Genomic DNA, 14,840 nt, shown 5'->3' on the forward strand with positions numbered 1-14,840 from the left:
TAAGTTTCTAAACCATATTTCAAAGCATTATTACATTTAAACCTTTTATTTTAAAGTTATAACTTAAATGGTTTCAAATTCAAGTTGAATTTCAGCTTCAGTTGAACTATATTGAATTCAAAATACAAAATTATCCCAAATTTGAATTGTGTTGAGCTAAGTGGAAACTATGATTCTCTAGTTTTATTTCATAAAAAGGATAAATTTAATTGGATTTATAATTTGTAAGTTAGGCCCTCTTGAAGTGTGAATTCATTCTGTTTGTATTTCAATTTTAAATTATTTAAAAACTAAATATTTTGTTCTCGGTGAAGGTGTATTGCCAAATTTTTAATTTGCAAAAAGTTTCACTAACTTTGTATTTACAGAATAAAAGTTTTGATGGTTTAATGTTGTAGGTTTTTTTATAAAACTGCCCTTTGCAGTATTTCTCTTTATTCTAATTCAATAAATTAGGGGACACGTGCATGTCTCCTATTGGTCGATATCGGTTCAGCTCAGAAATAACAGGAGCCGTGCGATTTAAAGTGTCGTGGATGGTCGTGATGACATGGCGAGGGTTAGGGTCCTCACTTGAATCGCCCGGAAAAACGCATGCATGGCGGTCCTGCACTTGGGGCTCATCAGATCGGGTTCTTTGGTGGTTTCTTTTGGTGAGGAAGTGGACAACATGGTGCGGTTCGATGCGACGGTCCTTCTGGTGATTCTTGTGGTCTTTTGAGCGACAGTAATGATGACAACAACTCACTAGAGAAGATGAAAGTGATGGTTGCTTCATGTGTGGACGCGGGAAATAATTTGGTTCTCATCTGGACAAAATGGATGGGTTAGGGGGATGTATACATGGATAAACCAAACGCAATGGACAAGGTCCTAGGTCTGGGCTCTTACGGAGCTCGTCAAAAGGAATAGTGACGTAGCAGCGAGCTCCAGCTACCATCGGAAGCTGTCCTCTACGGGGTTTGGGATAGCTGATAATGTCCATGGGGTTTGGCGAGGCATAGGTAAGCTATTGGTGGCACAATCCTTTCTAGGCGGTGGATGGATTTGACAGAATTGTCACCAAAGTTTCTAGGACAGAGCGACGAAGGTGGGGCCGTGGCGAGGCAGCCTAACGACGATCTTTTTCGCAGTGTTGGGGCTTTCACAGAGGGAGGTGAGGGGTATTTATAGGGCACGGAGGCAGTAGCAGATGTGCATGATGGTTGTGAAGACGTGGGGGTTGTGCAAGTCGTATGCTTGGTCATGGGCGTGTGCATGGTCGCGGCAGTTGCGGGAAGTTGAGAGCAACCGTGATAGGTGGGGCCTATCAGTCCATGCGAGAGAGGGAGCTGTGGTTCTACTTTGTTGTGCGGGGCCTTGAACCCTCCTAGTGGTTAATCAGGGTTTGACAACACACAAACCTAGGCAATGTTAGTGGACTAACAAGCACACAAAGGATTTTCTAGCAATTCTCTAATCCTCTAAAGTTTTAAACATTCCAGATTTGGGAAAATCTGGGGTGTCACAATAACACAAATGAAAGAATCCAATATCTCAAGAAGTAATAGGAAAATGAAAATAGTGCAATATCTCAATAAGTACCATAAAAATTAAAAAAATCACCAGTAGTTAAAAGTGCCATCTCATACTACCTACATTTTAAATTCCGTGCTTGCTTTTGCATACTAGCCCATGCAGCATAGAGTGTTGATGAATAGCTAATAGAGTATATGTGATATTTTCTAATAAAAATATCATACATATCGTCATATATCATCTCTGAGAGTTGGAAGCTTAGGTTATGCAACTTGTAGCAACCACATTGGAAGTTTCTATCTACTTTTGACTACACAATCCATTCGTTTCCTATTATAATGCAACATCAAAACTCCCATATTCTGAATATGTACCTTACAGCTTGGGTAGTGAAAATTTATTTTGAGGCCCAAAGGAGAGAAGGAGGCATCGACCATTCTGGTTGTAGGGGGGATAGAGGTTGACATCATTACAATAAAGATTTAGCACATACGATAGGTTCTAAACATGTGTGAGAGAGAGAGGGAGATCATGTTCTTTCTCTTGTGAGGTCCAAAGGAGAGAAGCGGTACCAACCATGCATGTCAATATTAGCCTCTCATCCCTAAGACCCCGCCAAACTATTCTAAAATAACACAATAACATCACCACCACAACAAGAACTGACAAAAATAGAGAACAACAAAAGAAAAACTAAATTAGGGGGGCCAAAAGAGAGGAAAAAGGGACAAAGGGAGGATAAAATCTTCTCAACGGTAATCCTCTATGCACTATGTTTCCAGCTTGTGTTCCCACATGATAGCAACGAAGATCGGTGACAACATCTTGATTTCTCCACGCCATTTTCTCCCCCACCCCCACATCACAAGTTCCACTACTCGTAGATCAATTGGGTGAAGGCAAACAATGAGTCTCTTCGGCTTGGGAAGCAAGTATGAATTATGTTTATGTTCTTGTTTGCCTTAAGTATTTGCATTTTTGATGGTTTTACATATAATTTTGTGTTCTGCAATTTATGTGTTTTTCTCTATGATGTTGTTTATAAGGTCACTTAGAGAAATAACACTAGCTGGTTGGTTAAGATTCAGACTTGTCACACAACTTGGCCAACTATAGGGACATATGTACTATCCATAGAATATTGTTGTTTCGAAAGGATGGTCATAGCCCGGTGGCCGCAAATATGCTCCTCCAATGGATATGTGTCTAAGTTCAAAGTTTGTTATACTCCGCATTTATACAAACAGATGAAAGCACACACATTGTTATAGGAATTTCTTATAATATATTTCAACGATATATGGTAGTATACAACATGAATACTTTGATTAAAAATATGAGAACGGAACTAAAAATGCATTTAACTAATTGTATTCGATCGTTGGGTAATTTTTGAATATATGTAGCATCATATACTGGAATGCATACTTGCTTATGGAGGTGGGTTTCTCCCATGCATGTGGTGGTATGTATGCATGCTAGAGAAATAAGTTAAGCGGGATCACATATTTAGTTATACTAGCGGGTCCCAAGCGTGTTGCCATTGGAAGAGATAAAAATGTATAAATAAGTGCTTAATAATAACTAAAACTAATGGAAAATAATGCGAGGGTCTTCTCAGTTTTACACTTTAAAATGATAAAATCGACAAATATGTGACCAAATGATACATATAAAAGAGACATAGTTTTGAACAAAAATTAATGCGACACCATCTTTTAAAAAAATGGGAAGCATATCATATATAGGTTTTCTCCAAGCACCCAAAACATATACCACACAAAAATTAAGGGAAAACATTTAAATTTGGATTGCGATGCATGACTTGATTCCTCCAAAAAAAGACATGCACGACTTGATGAGGTGGCAATATTTGCATGGCATATTAATACAAAAAATACGAATGATGAATAAATGCATAACTTGTTAATGTCACCCAATTCTAACCAAATGACTAACGATATGACATCGAGGTACGCATGTGCAAAGAATAGGCAACATACTATAATGGCTTGTGTTTTTTGTATTGAGGTCCAAAAATGATCTACATACGACATGTATGGCCCGTGTTTGACATTCTGATCCAAATTTCCTTTAATGTATTGATTAAACTGAGGGTGATTAGCTGAAATCATACAAACCTCGTGTAAAAATTTGTCCTATGTGTAGCATTGTTCTGATGAGGTGGTCCTTTTACCAAGCATGATATCATATTTATGTGCTTTGTTTGCATATTGAGAGAAATAAGATAGTGGGTACCACCTATTTAGTTAAAATAAATGATGTCTCACACGTTGTTGCCGTTAAAGTCTTAGAAAAAATGCATAAATAGGTGTTTAAAAATAACTAACAATTGGCAAACAAACATAAGAGAGTTTTTGGTTACATTTTAAAAGAGTAAAACCTATGAAATATCGAAAAATGATGTAAATCAAAAAAAAACTTTGAACTGAACTTACTACAATATCACTATTTAGCAACAAAATTGAAGTGTATGCTCCAAGCATCAAACACATATGCCGCACACAAATTACAAAAAAATATATTAACTTGTGAGTGACATGCATGACTTGATTCCCCACGAAAAAGAAAGACATGTATGACTGATAGAGGCGAAGGTGTCCCGATGTTTCGATGAGATAACTATCGTGTTCCGTGGGAGTTTACTTTGACGATCCGACTACGAACGTGCGATACGTCGTGCCTTAGGAATCGCTAAACCAACTTCTGAGGGTTATTGACCATGCCGGATCACGATCAACCTGACCATGAGGGTCTATTTACTGCGGGCAAACGAAGAACACGCAAGAAACTGAGAATGCAATCTGGATATTGTGAATATAAGAGAAAGCTTTATTGATGAAAGTGGGGTTCTATGACGTCTTTGTCTAGTCATTGAACACAAAGGAAGTATGTGAGTTGCAGCAATGGAGAACCTTAATCTAAACAAAACCCAAAGTTTAAATGATGCCCTAAGGGTTGTATATACGGAGGAATAGGGGGGATTATTTGAACCCTTGGAGGAGGGGTCCGAAACCAACCTTAACTCTATTTTCCCAAACATAGGGACTCTAAAAACAACCTATACTGAAGTATTTCAAAATTACATGGGACTTGGCCAATAATAAGGTGACGCAACACCTATAATAGCCTCTAGACGAAGTTTATGATGTAGCATCTTGTATATATAGTCCAAGTCTTCATGCAGTCTTTATGGTGGCTAAAAAGTGCTGAAATAATCACTTGAAACTCCATTTTTGCTCCCCTTGCGCATGCCATCATCTCCATGCTTGTCCTTGCTCCAATGTTCATCCTTCTTGTCCAAGCTAGGCCCTTTAATTGTAAGCAAAACAAATGTATCCAATTTAGGCAGCATCATATTGTCATGAACATTATAATCATTACCAAGAAAGAAAAGTACCTGATAATTTAATTGGCGTGTGCGAGCTCTAGTACTTGGTCCAGTATATGTAGTTGCAGGGATCGTGGGTGTAACTGTAGTATTGATGTCCTCATCATCCTCCCCTTCTTGAATTGAAAACATCCTCGACGGAACCACATATACCTCACCCAAATAAGGCTTCTAATCTGCAATGTTAAAAGTGGGACTGACCCAAAAATCTGCTAGCAGCTCAAGTTTATATGAATTATCATTTATTTTCTCTAACACCTTAAAAGGACCATGAACACGTGGCATTAGCTTATATTTTCGTAAATCAGGAAACCTATCCTTATGCAAATGTAATCAAACAAGATCGCAAGGTGCGAAGATAACATGTTTTCTACCCTTATCTCCAGCAAGTTTATATATAGCACTTATACACTAAATGTTTTCCTTAGTTAACTCATGCAGTTTTAAGATCAATTCAACTCATTTTTAACATCAAAATTAACCTTCTCTGAAGATGGAAGAGACAACAAGTATATGGCTGCACAAGGTAGGAAACCATACACAATTTCAAAACGACACATTTTAGTAGTAGAATGCAGCGAGCAATTATAAGCAAATTCAATATGGGGCAAGCATTCTTCCCACATTTTCAAGTTATTCTTCAAAATATCCCTAAGCATAGTAGACAATGTTCTATTGACTACTATATTTGTCCATCGGTTTGGGGGTGACCTGTTATACTAAAAAGCAGTTTAGTCCCCAACTTAGCCCATAAACATCTCCAAAAGTGGCTAAGAAACATAGTATCATGATCTGAAACAATAGTATTTGGCACACCATGCAAGTGAATAATTTCACGAAAGAACAAATCAGCAACATTAGCAGCAACATCGCTTTTATGACATGGTATAAAGTGTGCCATTTTGGAAAAACTATCCACGACAACAAATATGCTACCCCCTTCTTTGTTCGAGGTAAACCTAAAACAAAGTCCATAGATATATCCACCCATGGAACACAAGGTACAGGCAAAGGCATATATAACCATGAGGATTGAGTCATGACTTAGCTTTTTGACATGTAGTGGAGCAAGCAACAAAATGTTTCAACATCCCATATCATCTTTGGCCAAAAGAAGTGTGTAGCAAGTACGTCGTCCTTCTTTTCCATGCCACAATGTCCCATTAATCCTCCTCCATGCGCCTCCTACAACAACAAAAGAGGAACGAAGCTAGCTTCAATGCATAACTTGTTAGCACGAAACACAAATCCATAACTTCTTCCATGTTCTCCCTTCTTTAAAATTCTGTTATACATCTTTAAATTCAACATCATGCACATATTGATCTTTGATGGTCTCCAAACCAAATATTTTAAAGTCAAGTTGTGAAAGCATAGTATAACGACGAGACAGTGCATCAGCAATAACATTTTATTTACCCTTCTTGTATTTTATGACATAAGGGAAAGTCTCAATGAATTGAACCCATTTAGCATGTCTACGGTTCAGTTTTGCTTGACTTTCAATATGTTTCAAGGATTCATGATCAGAAGGTATAACAAATTCTTTGGGCCATAAATAATGTTGCCATGTTTCTAACATCCGAACAAGAGCATATAGTTCTTTATCATAAGTAGAATAGTTTAGACTAGGGCCACTCAATTTTTCAGAAAAATATACAACAGGTTTACCATCTTGTAATAACACACCTCCTAATACAATTCCACCAGCATCACATTTGAGCTCAAAAGTCTTATTAAAATCAGGAAGTTGGAGTAAAGGAGCATGTGTCAACTTATCTTTCAATACCGTGCATGCTTCTTCCTGTGCGGTACACCAAACAAAAGGCACATCCTTCTTTGTAAGCTCATCGAGAGGTGCAGCAATAGTGCCGAAATCCCTCACGAAACGCCTATAGAGACGAACAAGGCCAAAAAAACTCCTCACTTGTGTGACCGTTTTGGGTTGCAGCCAACTCTCAATAGCTTCAATCTTGGCTTTATCTACCTCAATTCCCTGCGGAGTAACAACATAGCCAAGAAAAGATACTCGGTCTGTGCAAAAGGTGCACTTCCCAAGGTTACCAAACAAACGTTCATCATGGAGAGCAATAAAGACAACACATAAATGTTCTAAATGTTCCTCCAAAGATCTGCTATAAATCAGTATATCATCAAAGTAAACAACCAGAAATCATCTAATAAAAGCATGTAAAGCTTCGCTCATTAATCTGGTGAAAGTACTAGGTGCATTAGGTAACCCAAAAGGCATGATTAACCACTCATATAATCCAAACTTAGTTTTAAATGTTGTTTTCCATTCATCTACCAATTTCATACGAATTTGATGGTATCCACTAAGCAAATCAATTTTGGAGAAAATATTAGAGCCACTCAATTCTCAAGCATATCATCTAGCCTGGGAGTAGGATGACGATAACCAACAGTAATATTATTAATGCCTCTACAATCAACACACGTATGCGGTGTACCATCCTTTTTTGGCATTTGTATAATAGGAACAACACAAAGACTATGGGATTCGTGTATATAACCTTTATCAAGCAGCTCCTATACTTGACGCATAATCTCCTTCATCTCCTCTGGATTGTTATGGTATGGTGCACGGTTGGGCAGCGATGCGCCAGGTATTAAGTCAATTTGATGCTCAATCCCTCGAATAGGTGGTAATCCTAGTGGCACGTCTTGTGGAAAGACATCAGTGAACTCCTACAAAATGGAAGTGACAGCAGGATGCAGAGAGGCACCTCCTTAAATGCAAATAATGCCTCTTTGCATAGAAAAGCATAGCAAACAGATTTGTTGAAATTTATATCATCGATATTAGATTTGGTGGCAACTAAACATCCACTTTTCATTTGAATTTCCTAAGGAACATGAGATGAAGGTTTGTTATTAGGCTTCATTTGGTGCTCAGATTCTTATGCCACAATCTGTTTTCACTATTATTGTGCTCCCGTTTTGCTTTACTAGCTCTATTGATATCATCTTTCAAAATGTGTTCATGAGTCATAGGAAGCAAATCAATATGTTTATCCTTATGAACAAGAGTATACTGATTGTTTCTGCCATGGTCTACCAAGTAATAAGGAACATGCTTGCATGGGTACCACATCATAATCAACATAATTAGCATATGTAGCGATAGTAAAATGCACACGAATAGTACATGTTACCTTAACCTTGCTACTATTGTTTAACCATTGGATGTAGTAAGGATGCGAATGTGGTCTTGTGGTGAGAGACAACTTCTCCACCATCTCCATGCTAGCCAAGTTTTGGCAGCTCTCTCCATCTATGATGACGCACACAAAACGTTCCTTAACAACTCCCTTTGTATGGAACAAATTGTGCCTCTAATTTTGCTCAGCTTGTGTGACTTGCACACTTAAAACAAGTTGAGAAACTAAACTTTCAAACCTATCAACATCTTTAGCAACCATGTATTGTGTCTCTTGTTCATAATCATGGCCACCCTGCTCTTCACTAGCAATAGGAGCCAAAGTCCCCTCATCATAGTCACTAGCGGACTCATACTCACCATCCTCAGTAACAATCATCACACGTGGAGATGGACATTTGCTTGCATAGTGACCTCCACACTTGCAACTATGGCATATAACCTCATGTGTTTGGCCTGTTGATGCCATGGATTAAGAAGAGCTATGTGCGGGACTAGAAGGTGTGCTCTTGGCGGATGGTGGCGGTGGTTCCTATTTTCTTGTATCTCGGCTGGACTGGACGGGTGAAGTAGGCGGTGCTATAGCAGGATGTGTGGAAGTAGAAGATGTACGTGGCGTCCATGATGAAGATCGTCCTGCAAAAAAATAAGTTTGCTCCAATGCATGTCGATCCTGACCTTCACGTTCAGCTTTGCAAGCAAGATTGAATAAATGACTGATACTATTATACTCCTTATACTAAAATGGTCTGAATCTCTCTATTTAATCCACCCATAAAACCTGCAAGCATAGCTTCATTATCCTCAACAATACCACATCTAATCATGCTAGTTCGCAATTTCTGATAATATTCCTCTACATAATTATTTCCTTGTCTTAAATGCTGCAACTTTTGGAGTAATTCACATTGATAATATGGTGGAACCCAACGAGTACGCATAGCAGTTGTCAAAGCAGCCCAGGTAGCAGGGATATTATCATGATATAATCTACAATGTTCAGACCATCACACACAAGCAAAACTAGTGAAGCACAACCAGCAGCAGCAACACGTCTCTCCTCAGGATATTGTAAGCATGTAAAACGTTGTTTAGTTTCTAACTCCCAAGTAAGATATATATCAGGAACAAGTCTAGCCTAAAATGGAGGAATATTCAATTTTAGTTTCGGAAGATGGTCATGAACTTGTACCTAAGGTGGTGGTCGAGCCCTACCATTGCGATTATTTGCATGTGGATGACCTGGTAGTGGTGCTGGTGGTTGCATGTAGTTCTGATTTTGGTCAACCTCATCCTCGTAATCGCCCTTGTAATCGTCCTCCTCGGTAGTAGTAGGAGACATAGAAGTATCAACTGTAGGTGCAGCGGCACCAGAAGTTTTACCAAGCTCAAGGGGAACATGCATTGCCCGTCCTACTTGATTTGGAAGGCGGCATTGTTGTTGTTGTTGTTGTTGTTGTTGTTGTTGTTGTTGTTGCAAAGGTGTGGCACGTGCAGCCGGTGGTGATTGTGGAAGACGCATGAGTAGTTCGTTAAACTTGTTATCAAGCTTTGTTTCGCACGTCTTCTCAATGCCAGCTATCTTATCCATGGCCTATTCCAAAATGGTTAGCACATCTTGCACCTCACAACTCATAATTTGCTGAAATTTATCATGTCTTGTTTGTCATGGTCTCCCACTTAGTCTCATCGACTTGTGATCCTCCCATGGTTAGAAGCAATAGAAACACACAAGAATATGTCCTATAGACTACTAAGAGGATGTGGAGTTGTGGAAAGTGACAAATCCATCAAGAGAATCACAAATTCTTACTTGTTCTTACCAAGCAGCATGTGGTGATCGGCAACTTTTGTAGCAAAAACTCCTCAAAGCTTGGACAGTGCGATTACCAGGTGGTGTGAACGCATGATGTAGATGTATGTGGAGCTGGGAAGGCTTATAATTTGGTAGCAAATAGGGTCAGCAATAATCAATTCAGAGATGCAAAATTGAATAAACGCTTAACGACATCACTATGCTGGCCCTAGGCTAGCCGTGCTAGAGACATGAGCCTCGAACAATAACAAAATCATGGCACTGATTGGAAACAAGGGAAAAGCACGAAAAAATTCACTATTTTTTGGCGCTCATTTTTTGCGCTCTTTTCTTTTCAGAAAATCACTATAATGACGACTGTATCAAAATTCTTCCCAAGTTGAAATAACAGGATAGGCACAAATTTTTTTGACCTTTTATTTGGAAATCAGGGCAACGACGGCCAAAAAGTGCGACAAAAAATCACTATGATGGCGAGAGTCTCAATATGCTCCCCAAGGCGTAAATACAGGATAGGCCAAAAATTGAACTGTCGAACTTTCGGCCTAAAAACTGTCCAAGGGTCTCAAGACTTTTTTTTGGAATCACACCTGTTCTACGAATGGAGAAAGATTGATAAAACCCTAAACCTACTAGACAAGGCAACACGAATCTGGAAATAGATGAATCTCAAACCAAACCTAATATGAAAAGAACACGGATTGGTGGCGAACATGCAGTCTTATATGAGGACTCGGATTGGTGGACAGACGGTTGTATATGTGGATAGGATTGTTGCTGCTATATGGCGGTGGCATATATCGACTTGGATTGGTGGTTGTATATGGAAGCGGCCATGTATATGGTGGGGGTGGTGGTACATGGCAGCGGCGATGTATATGGTGGGGTGGTGGTATATGGCAGCGATGAAGGTGGTGCGCCGACAGCACGACAACTTGTCAGCAGAACTCGAAACTCTAAAGGACTAAATGCTAAGACCGGCAACTTGACACGATGATGCAACCACAAATTCAACAAAGCAAAACACTGAAAATATTATGCAATGGCTCAGACTGGTTCGGATATGATGAACTAACCCTATTTTTTGGCTTTTTCGTGGACTCTGGGTATGAAGAATAGGTGCAATCTAGTCTATGAAAAATTGGTAAAATCTTACTGAGCAACCTGGAAATTTGATACCACTTGATACAGGCGAAGGTGTCCTAATGTTTCGATGAGATAGCTAACATTTTCTATGGGACTCGACTTTGATGATCCGACTACGAACGTACAAGACGTCGTGCCTTAGGAATCGCCAAACCAACTTCCGAGGGTTATTGACCACACTGGAGCATGATCAACCTGACCATGAGGGTCTATTTCCTGCGAAAAACAAAGAACAAGCAAGAAACTAAGATTGCAATCTTGATATAACGAATATAAGAGGAAAGCTTTATCGATTAAAGTGGGATTCTGTGACGTCTTTGTTTGGTCATTGAAAACAAGTGAAGTACGCGAGTTGCAGTAATGGTGAACTTTAATCTAAACAAAACCCAAAGTATAAATGATGCCCTAAGGGCTGTATATATGGGGGAATAGGGGGAATTTTGTGACCCCTTGGAGGAGGGGTCTGAAACCAACGCTTACTCTGTTTCCCCACACCTACGACCTCTAAAAATAGCCTATACTAAATGATTTCAAAATTACATGGGACTGGCCAAATAATAAGGTGACACAACACCTATAATAGTCTCTAGATGAAATTTATGAAGTAGCATCTAATATATTTCGTCCAAGCCTTCATGCACTCATTATGGTGTCTTCAAAGTCCTGAAATCATCACTTGAAACTTGGTTCTTGTTCCCTTTGCGCATGCCATCATCTCCATGCTTGTTCTTACTTCAATATTCATCCTTCTTGTCCAAGCTAGGCCCTTCATTTGTAAGCAAAACAAATGTATCCATTTTAGGCAACATCATTTTCTCATGAACATTAGAATCACTACCTAGAAACGGAAGTACCTGATAATTTAATTGGCATGCATGAGGTCTAGTAATTGTTCCAGTATATGTAGCTACAGGGTTCGTGGGTGTAACTGTAGTATTGATGTCCTCATCAATGACTTTATTAGGTGGCATTGTTTGTGTTCTTACATTAATCCAAACAAATCCACTTATGAGTGCTTGGAGGATTTGCTGATGTAGCAATATTTCAGTCAGACAACCAAAAATAGTTAAGACAATATAGAAGCATTCATGTGTACAAAATAGAATAATGCGGGGTAGATATTTAGATAGATAATATTTAGGAGTCAGTGGAGATATTGACTTGTGAACCATTGAGGTTTTAGAAACTGCTATCATTATTGTCTATATTTTTAGTACATAGAGAGGCTAACTTCAATATCCAACTCTCCATGGGAAGCATTTGCTCGCGCATGTAGAAAATGTGTTTTCAAATGTCAAAAAATATGAAATTTAATAAATGCACATATTCATGTCCGAATGTTATATGACATATTTTAAGGGATGCAATTTTTTTAGGGGATGCCGAATAATTTGGCCATGTGAAAAAATTGAGTGCCACGAACATTAATAGACCACCAATTATTTTCATTTTATTGCCAATGGAACAGACTTTGTTTTACATGAAAATTATCAAGCACACCTTTAAAAATTATCGATGTTTATTTGAATTTATTGTTAATCGCATGCCAGAATAAATTTGTGGATTGTTCATCACAACTCTATGGTTATTTTTATCTAACTTTTTTTATTTTGAGTTGGGTTGATGGCAACAGGAACCAAAGGACATTTAGGCCCAAGAAGAATGCACCATCTGGTAATAAGGTAGTGGTATTCTCCATTATTACAAATATTTTTTAATTTGATAATTGCATAATTCCATCGTGTGGCCATAAGAGAAAACAAAGATTTGACAACTCAAAATATTATTTTGAAAATGGATTGCGTTGTCAAAAATTATAATTATACTAGGATTATACATGAGAATACGATGTGAAAATATCCAAAACATCATTCAACTAGCCTAACATCATTTCTTTCAATTGAGTTTGAGGCTACGCATTCATAGTTTGGTGTTTTGCTGCCTGTATCCTTCAATCTAAGCTCTTTAGAGTTGCCTCTATACACTACAAATGTCGCCTCTTATCGTGGGGACTGCCTCTATCTACTAAATTAATGAGCTAACCCACATGTCATATTATTTTCTTACTAATTCCCTATCATAATGCCTTATTCACCAAAACATTACATATTTTATTTGTTCTGGGTAGACCTTAGAGGCTTGGATTTAGAGCTTTCACATTGCATGGTTTTGTATAGGCAGTTGGCGGGTCCTAGCTTTAGGGCCAGGGTTGCCTCTAAGCATTGCTGATGCTTAGGCATATCCCATCATTTTCATTATTTGGTTATGTAGGGCGTACAGTTGAAGAAACACATTGATGCGACATTAGGAAATGGTAATTTGAGAGATGCTGTACGGTTGCCTCCTGGAGAGGATCTCAATGAATGGATGGCTGTTAATAGTAAGTTTTTGATTGCAACATGTTCGTAAGAAAACTAAGTTTTCCATATTACTAAAAATCATCTTCTTTTTCACAGTTGTTGATTTCTTCAATCAGGTGAACATACTGTATGGCACTCTGATGGAGTTCTGCACGCCTTCCACATGCCCAACGATGACAGCCGGATCGAGGTAAGATGCTTGCCTTCTTGGAAACATTCATTTATATATCATTTTATATCTATCTATTGATTTATTATACCAGGGTAACTTTGATTAGAGAAAAATAAGAATTTCAGGTTTGAGTATAGATGGGCCGACGGAGTGCAGATCAAGAAACCTATCGAGGTTTCGGCACCAAAATATGTGGAGTATTTGATGGACTGGATTGAGGTCCAACTTGATGATGAGTCCATATTCCCTCAAAAACTTGGTAGTTACAACTTATAACATACAACATAGTTTAGAACCGACATTAACCATGTTAATTTTGTGTTAGGACTTAGGAGGGGTGCATTTTGTCAATCGATTGAATTGAACTATTTGTGCAGGAACACCTTTCCCACAAAATTTTCGAGATGTTGTGAAGACAATATTCAAGCGCCTTTTCCGTGTTTATGCTCATATTTACCACACTCATTTTCAGAAAATTGTGAGCCTCAAGGAAGAAGCCCATCTTAACACATGTTTCAAGCATTTTACATTGTTCACCTGCGTAAGTTGCATCCTGATCTATGTACTAGCCCGTTCTACATGACCATATTGGAATGCACCATCTTATGATGCATTTTGTTCAATATTTGTTGTTGACCGTTTTTCTAACATCTGGATTTTTGAATTATACGTAGATGTAAACATATCCCTATTAAATCTAGTTAGTTGTGATTGGACCGATTCCATGTGATAGAGAATGTTCAACACATGATTTATTTCCCGCCAATTATAAATTAATGAGTTACTTGTTAATGCTAGTTCCTAATTTTGTTCCTTCTGTAGGAGTTCAAATTGATCGACAAGGCTGAACTTGCACCACTTATTGATCTTATTGAATCCATCGTGACCGTTTGCTAAGATGTCAACAAGGAGAGTGGAACATTTTCCCTTGTTTATTTGGGCATTTTCTAGGGTACAATGAGCTATGAATGAGAGTGAGACTGGGGCAAAAATGGACAAACAAAACATATTTTGCATTTATTGTTTTTTTCATCTACATGAGTTTGAGTAACATGGTCGTACTTACTTATGAACCCCTGGTCCAACCAGTTAGAGGACACATTATCTACTGTGTTGTGGAACAATGTTATTCCATTTTAACTATGGACTTATGTAACCTAATTAGAGATAATAACTAATTTCTTGAATCAAAAGTAAAAATCCTAGATGAATGTAAATCGGCATAAAAGTGTTTC

The 14,840-nt window shown here is 38.3% G+C and overlaps 1 protein-coding gene across 3 annotated transcripts; it reads left to right on the forward strand.

Moving 5' to 3' along the window:
• Nucleotides 1-2,245: 2,245 nt before the first annotated feature.
• On the forward strand, nt 2,246-14,625 carry LOC119267524 (MOB kinase activator-like 1A). 3 transcript variants are annotated; one of them, XM_037548917.1, is made up of 7 exons: nt 2,246-2,450; nt 12,689-12,755; nt 13,345-13,453; nt 13,530-13,623; nt 13,731-13,864; nt 13,983-14,146; nt 14,428-14,625. In XM_037548917.1, the coding sequence occupies exons 1-7, from the start codon at nt 2,425-2,427 to the stop codon at nt 14,500-14,502; spliced, it is 669 nt and encodes a 222-aa protein (XP_037404814.1). In that variant the 5' UTR covers nt 2,246-2,424; the 3' UTR covers nt 14,503-14,625. The 3 variants fall into 3 exon arrangements, with proteins under 3 accessions (XP_037404814.1, XP_037404823.1, XP_037404830.1); XM_037548926.1 differs by having other exon boundaries at nt 12,707-12,755; XM_037548933.1 differs by lacking the exon at nt 2,246-2,450 and having other exon boundaries at nt 12,702-12,755; nt 13,550-13,623.
• The last annotated feature ends 215 nt before the right edge of the window (nt 14,626-14,840 follow it).

This window comes from Triticum dicoccoides, chromosome 1A, assembly GCF_002162155.2.
Source record: "Triticum dicoccoides isolate Atlit2015 ecotype Zavitan chromosome 1A, WEW_v2.0, whole genome shotgun sequence".
Taxonomy (NCBI): domain Eukaryota; kingdom Viridiplantae; phylum Streptophyta; class Magnoliopsida; order Poales; family Poaceae; genus Triticum; species Triticum dicoccoides.

Coding starts and splice junctions, on each gene's coding strand:
- LOC119267524 (XM_037548917.1), top strand. CDS start 2,425: ATGAGTCTCTTCGGCTTGGGAAGCAA. Junction 13,624..13,730: donor ACGATGACAGCCGGATCGAG/GTAAGATGCTTG, acceptor TAAGAATTTCAG/GTTTGAGTATAGATGGGCCG. Junction 13,865..13,982: donor CATATTCCCTCAAAAACTTG/GTAGTTACAACT, acceptor CTATTTGTGCAG/GAACACCTTTCCCACAAAAT.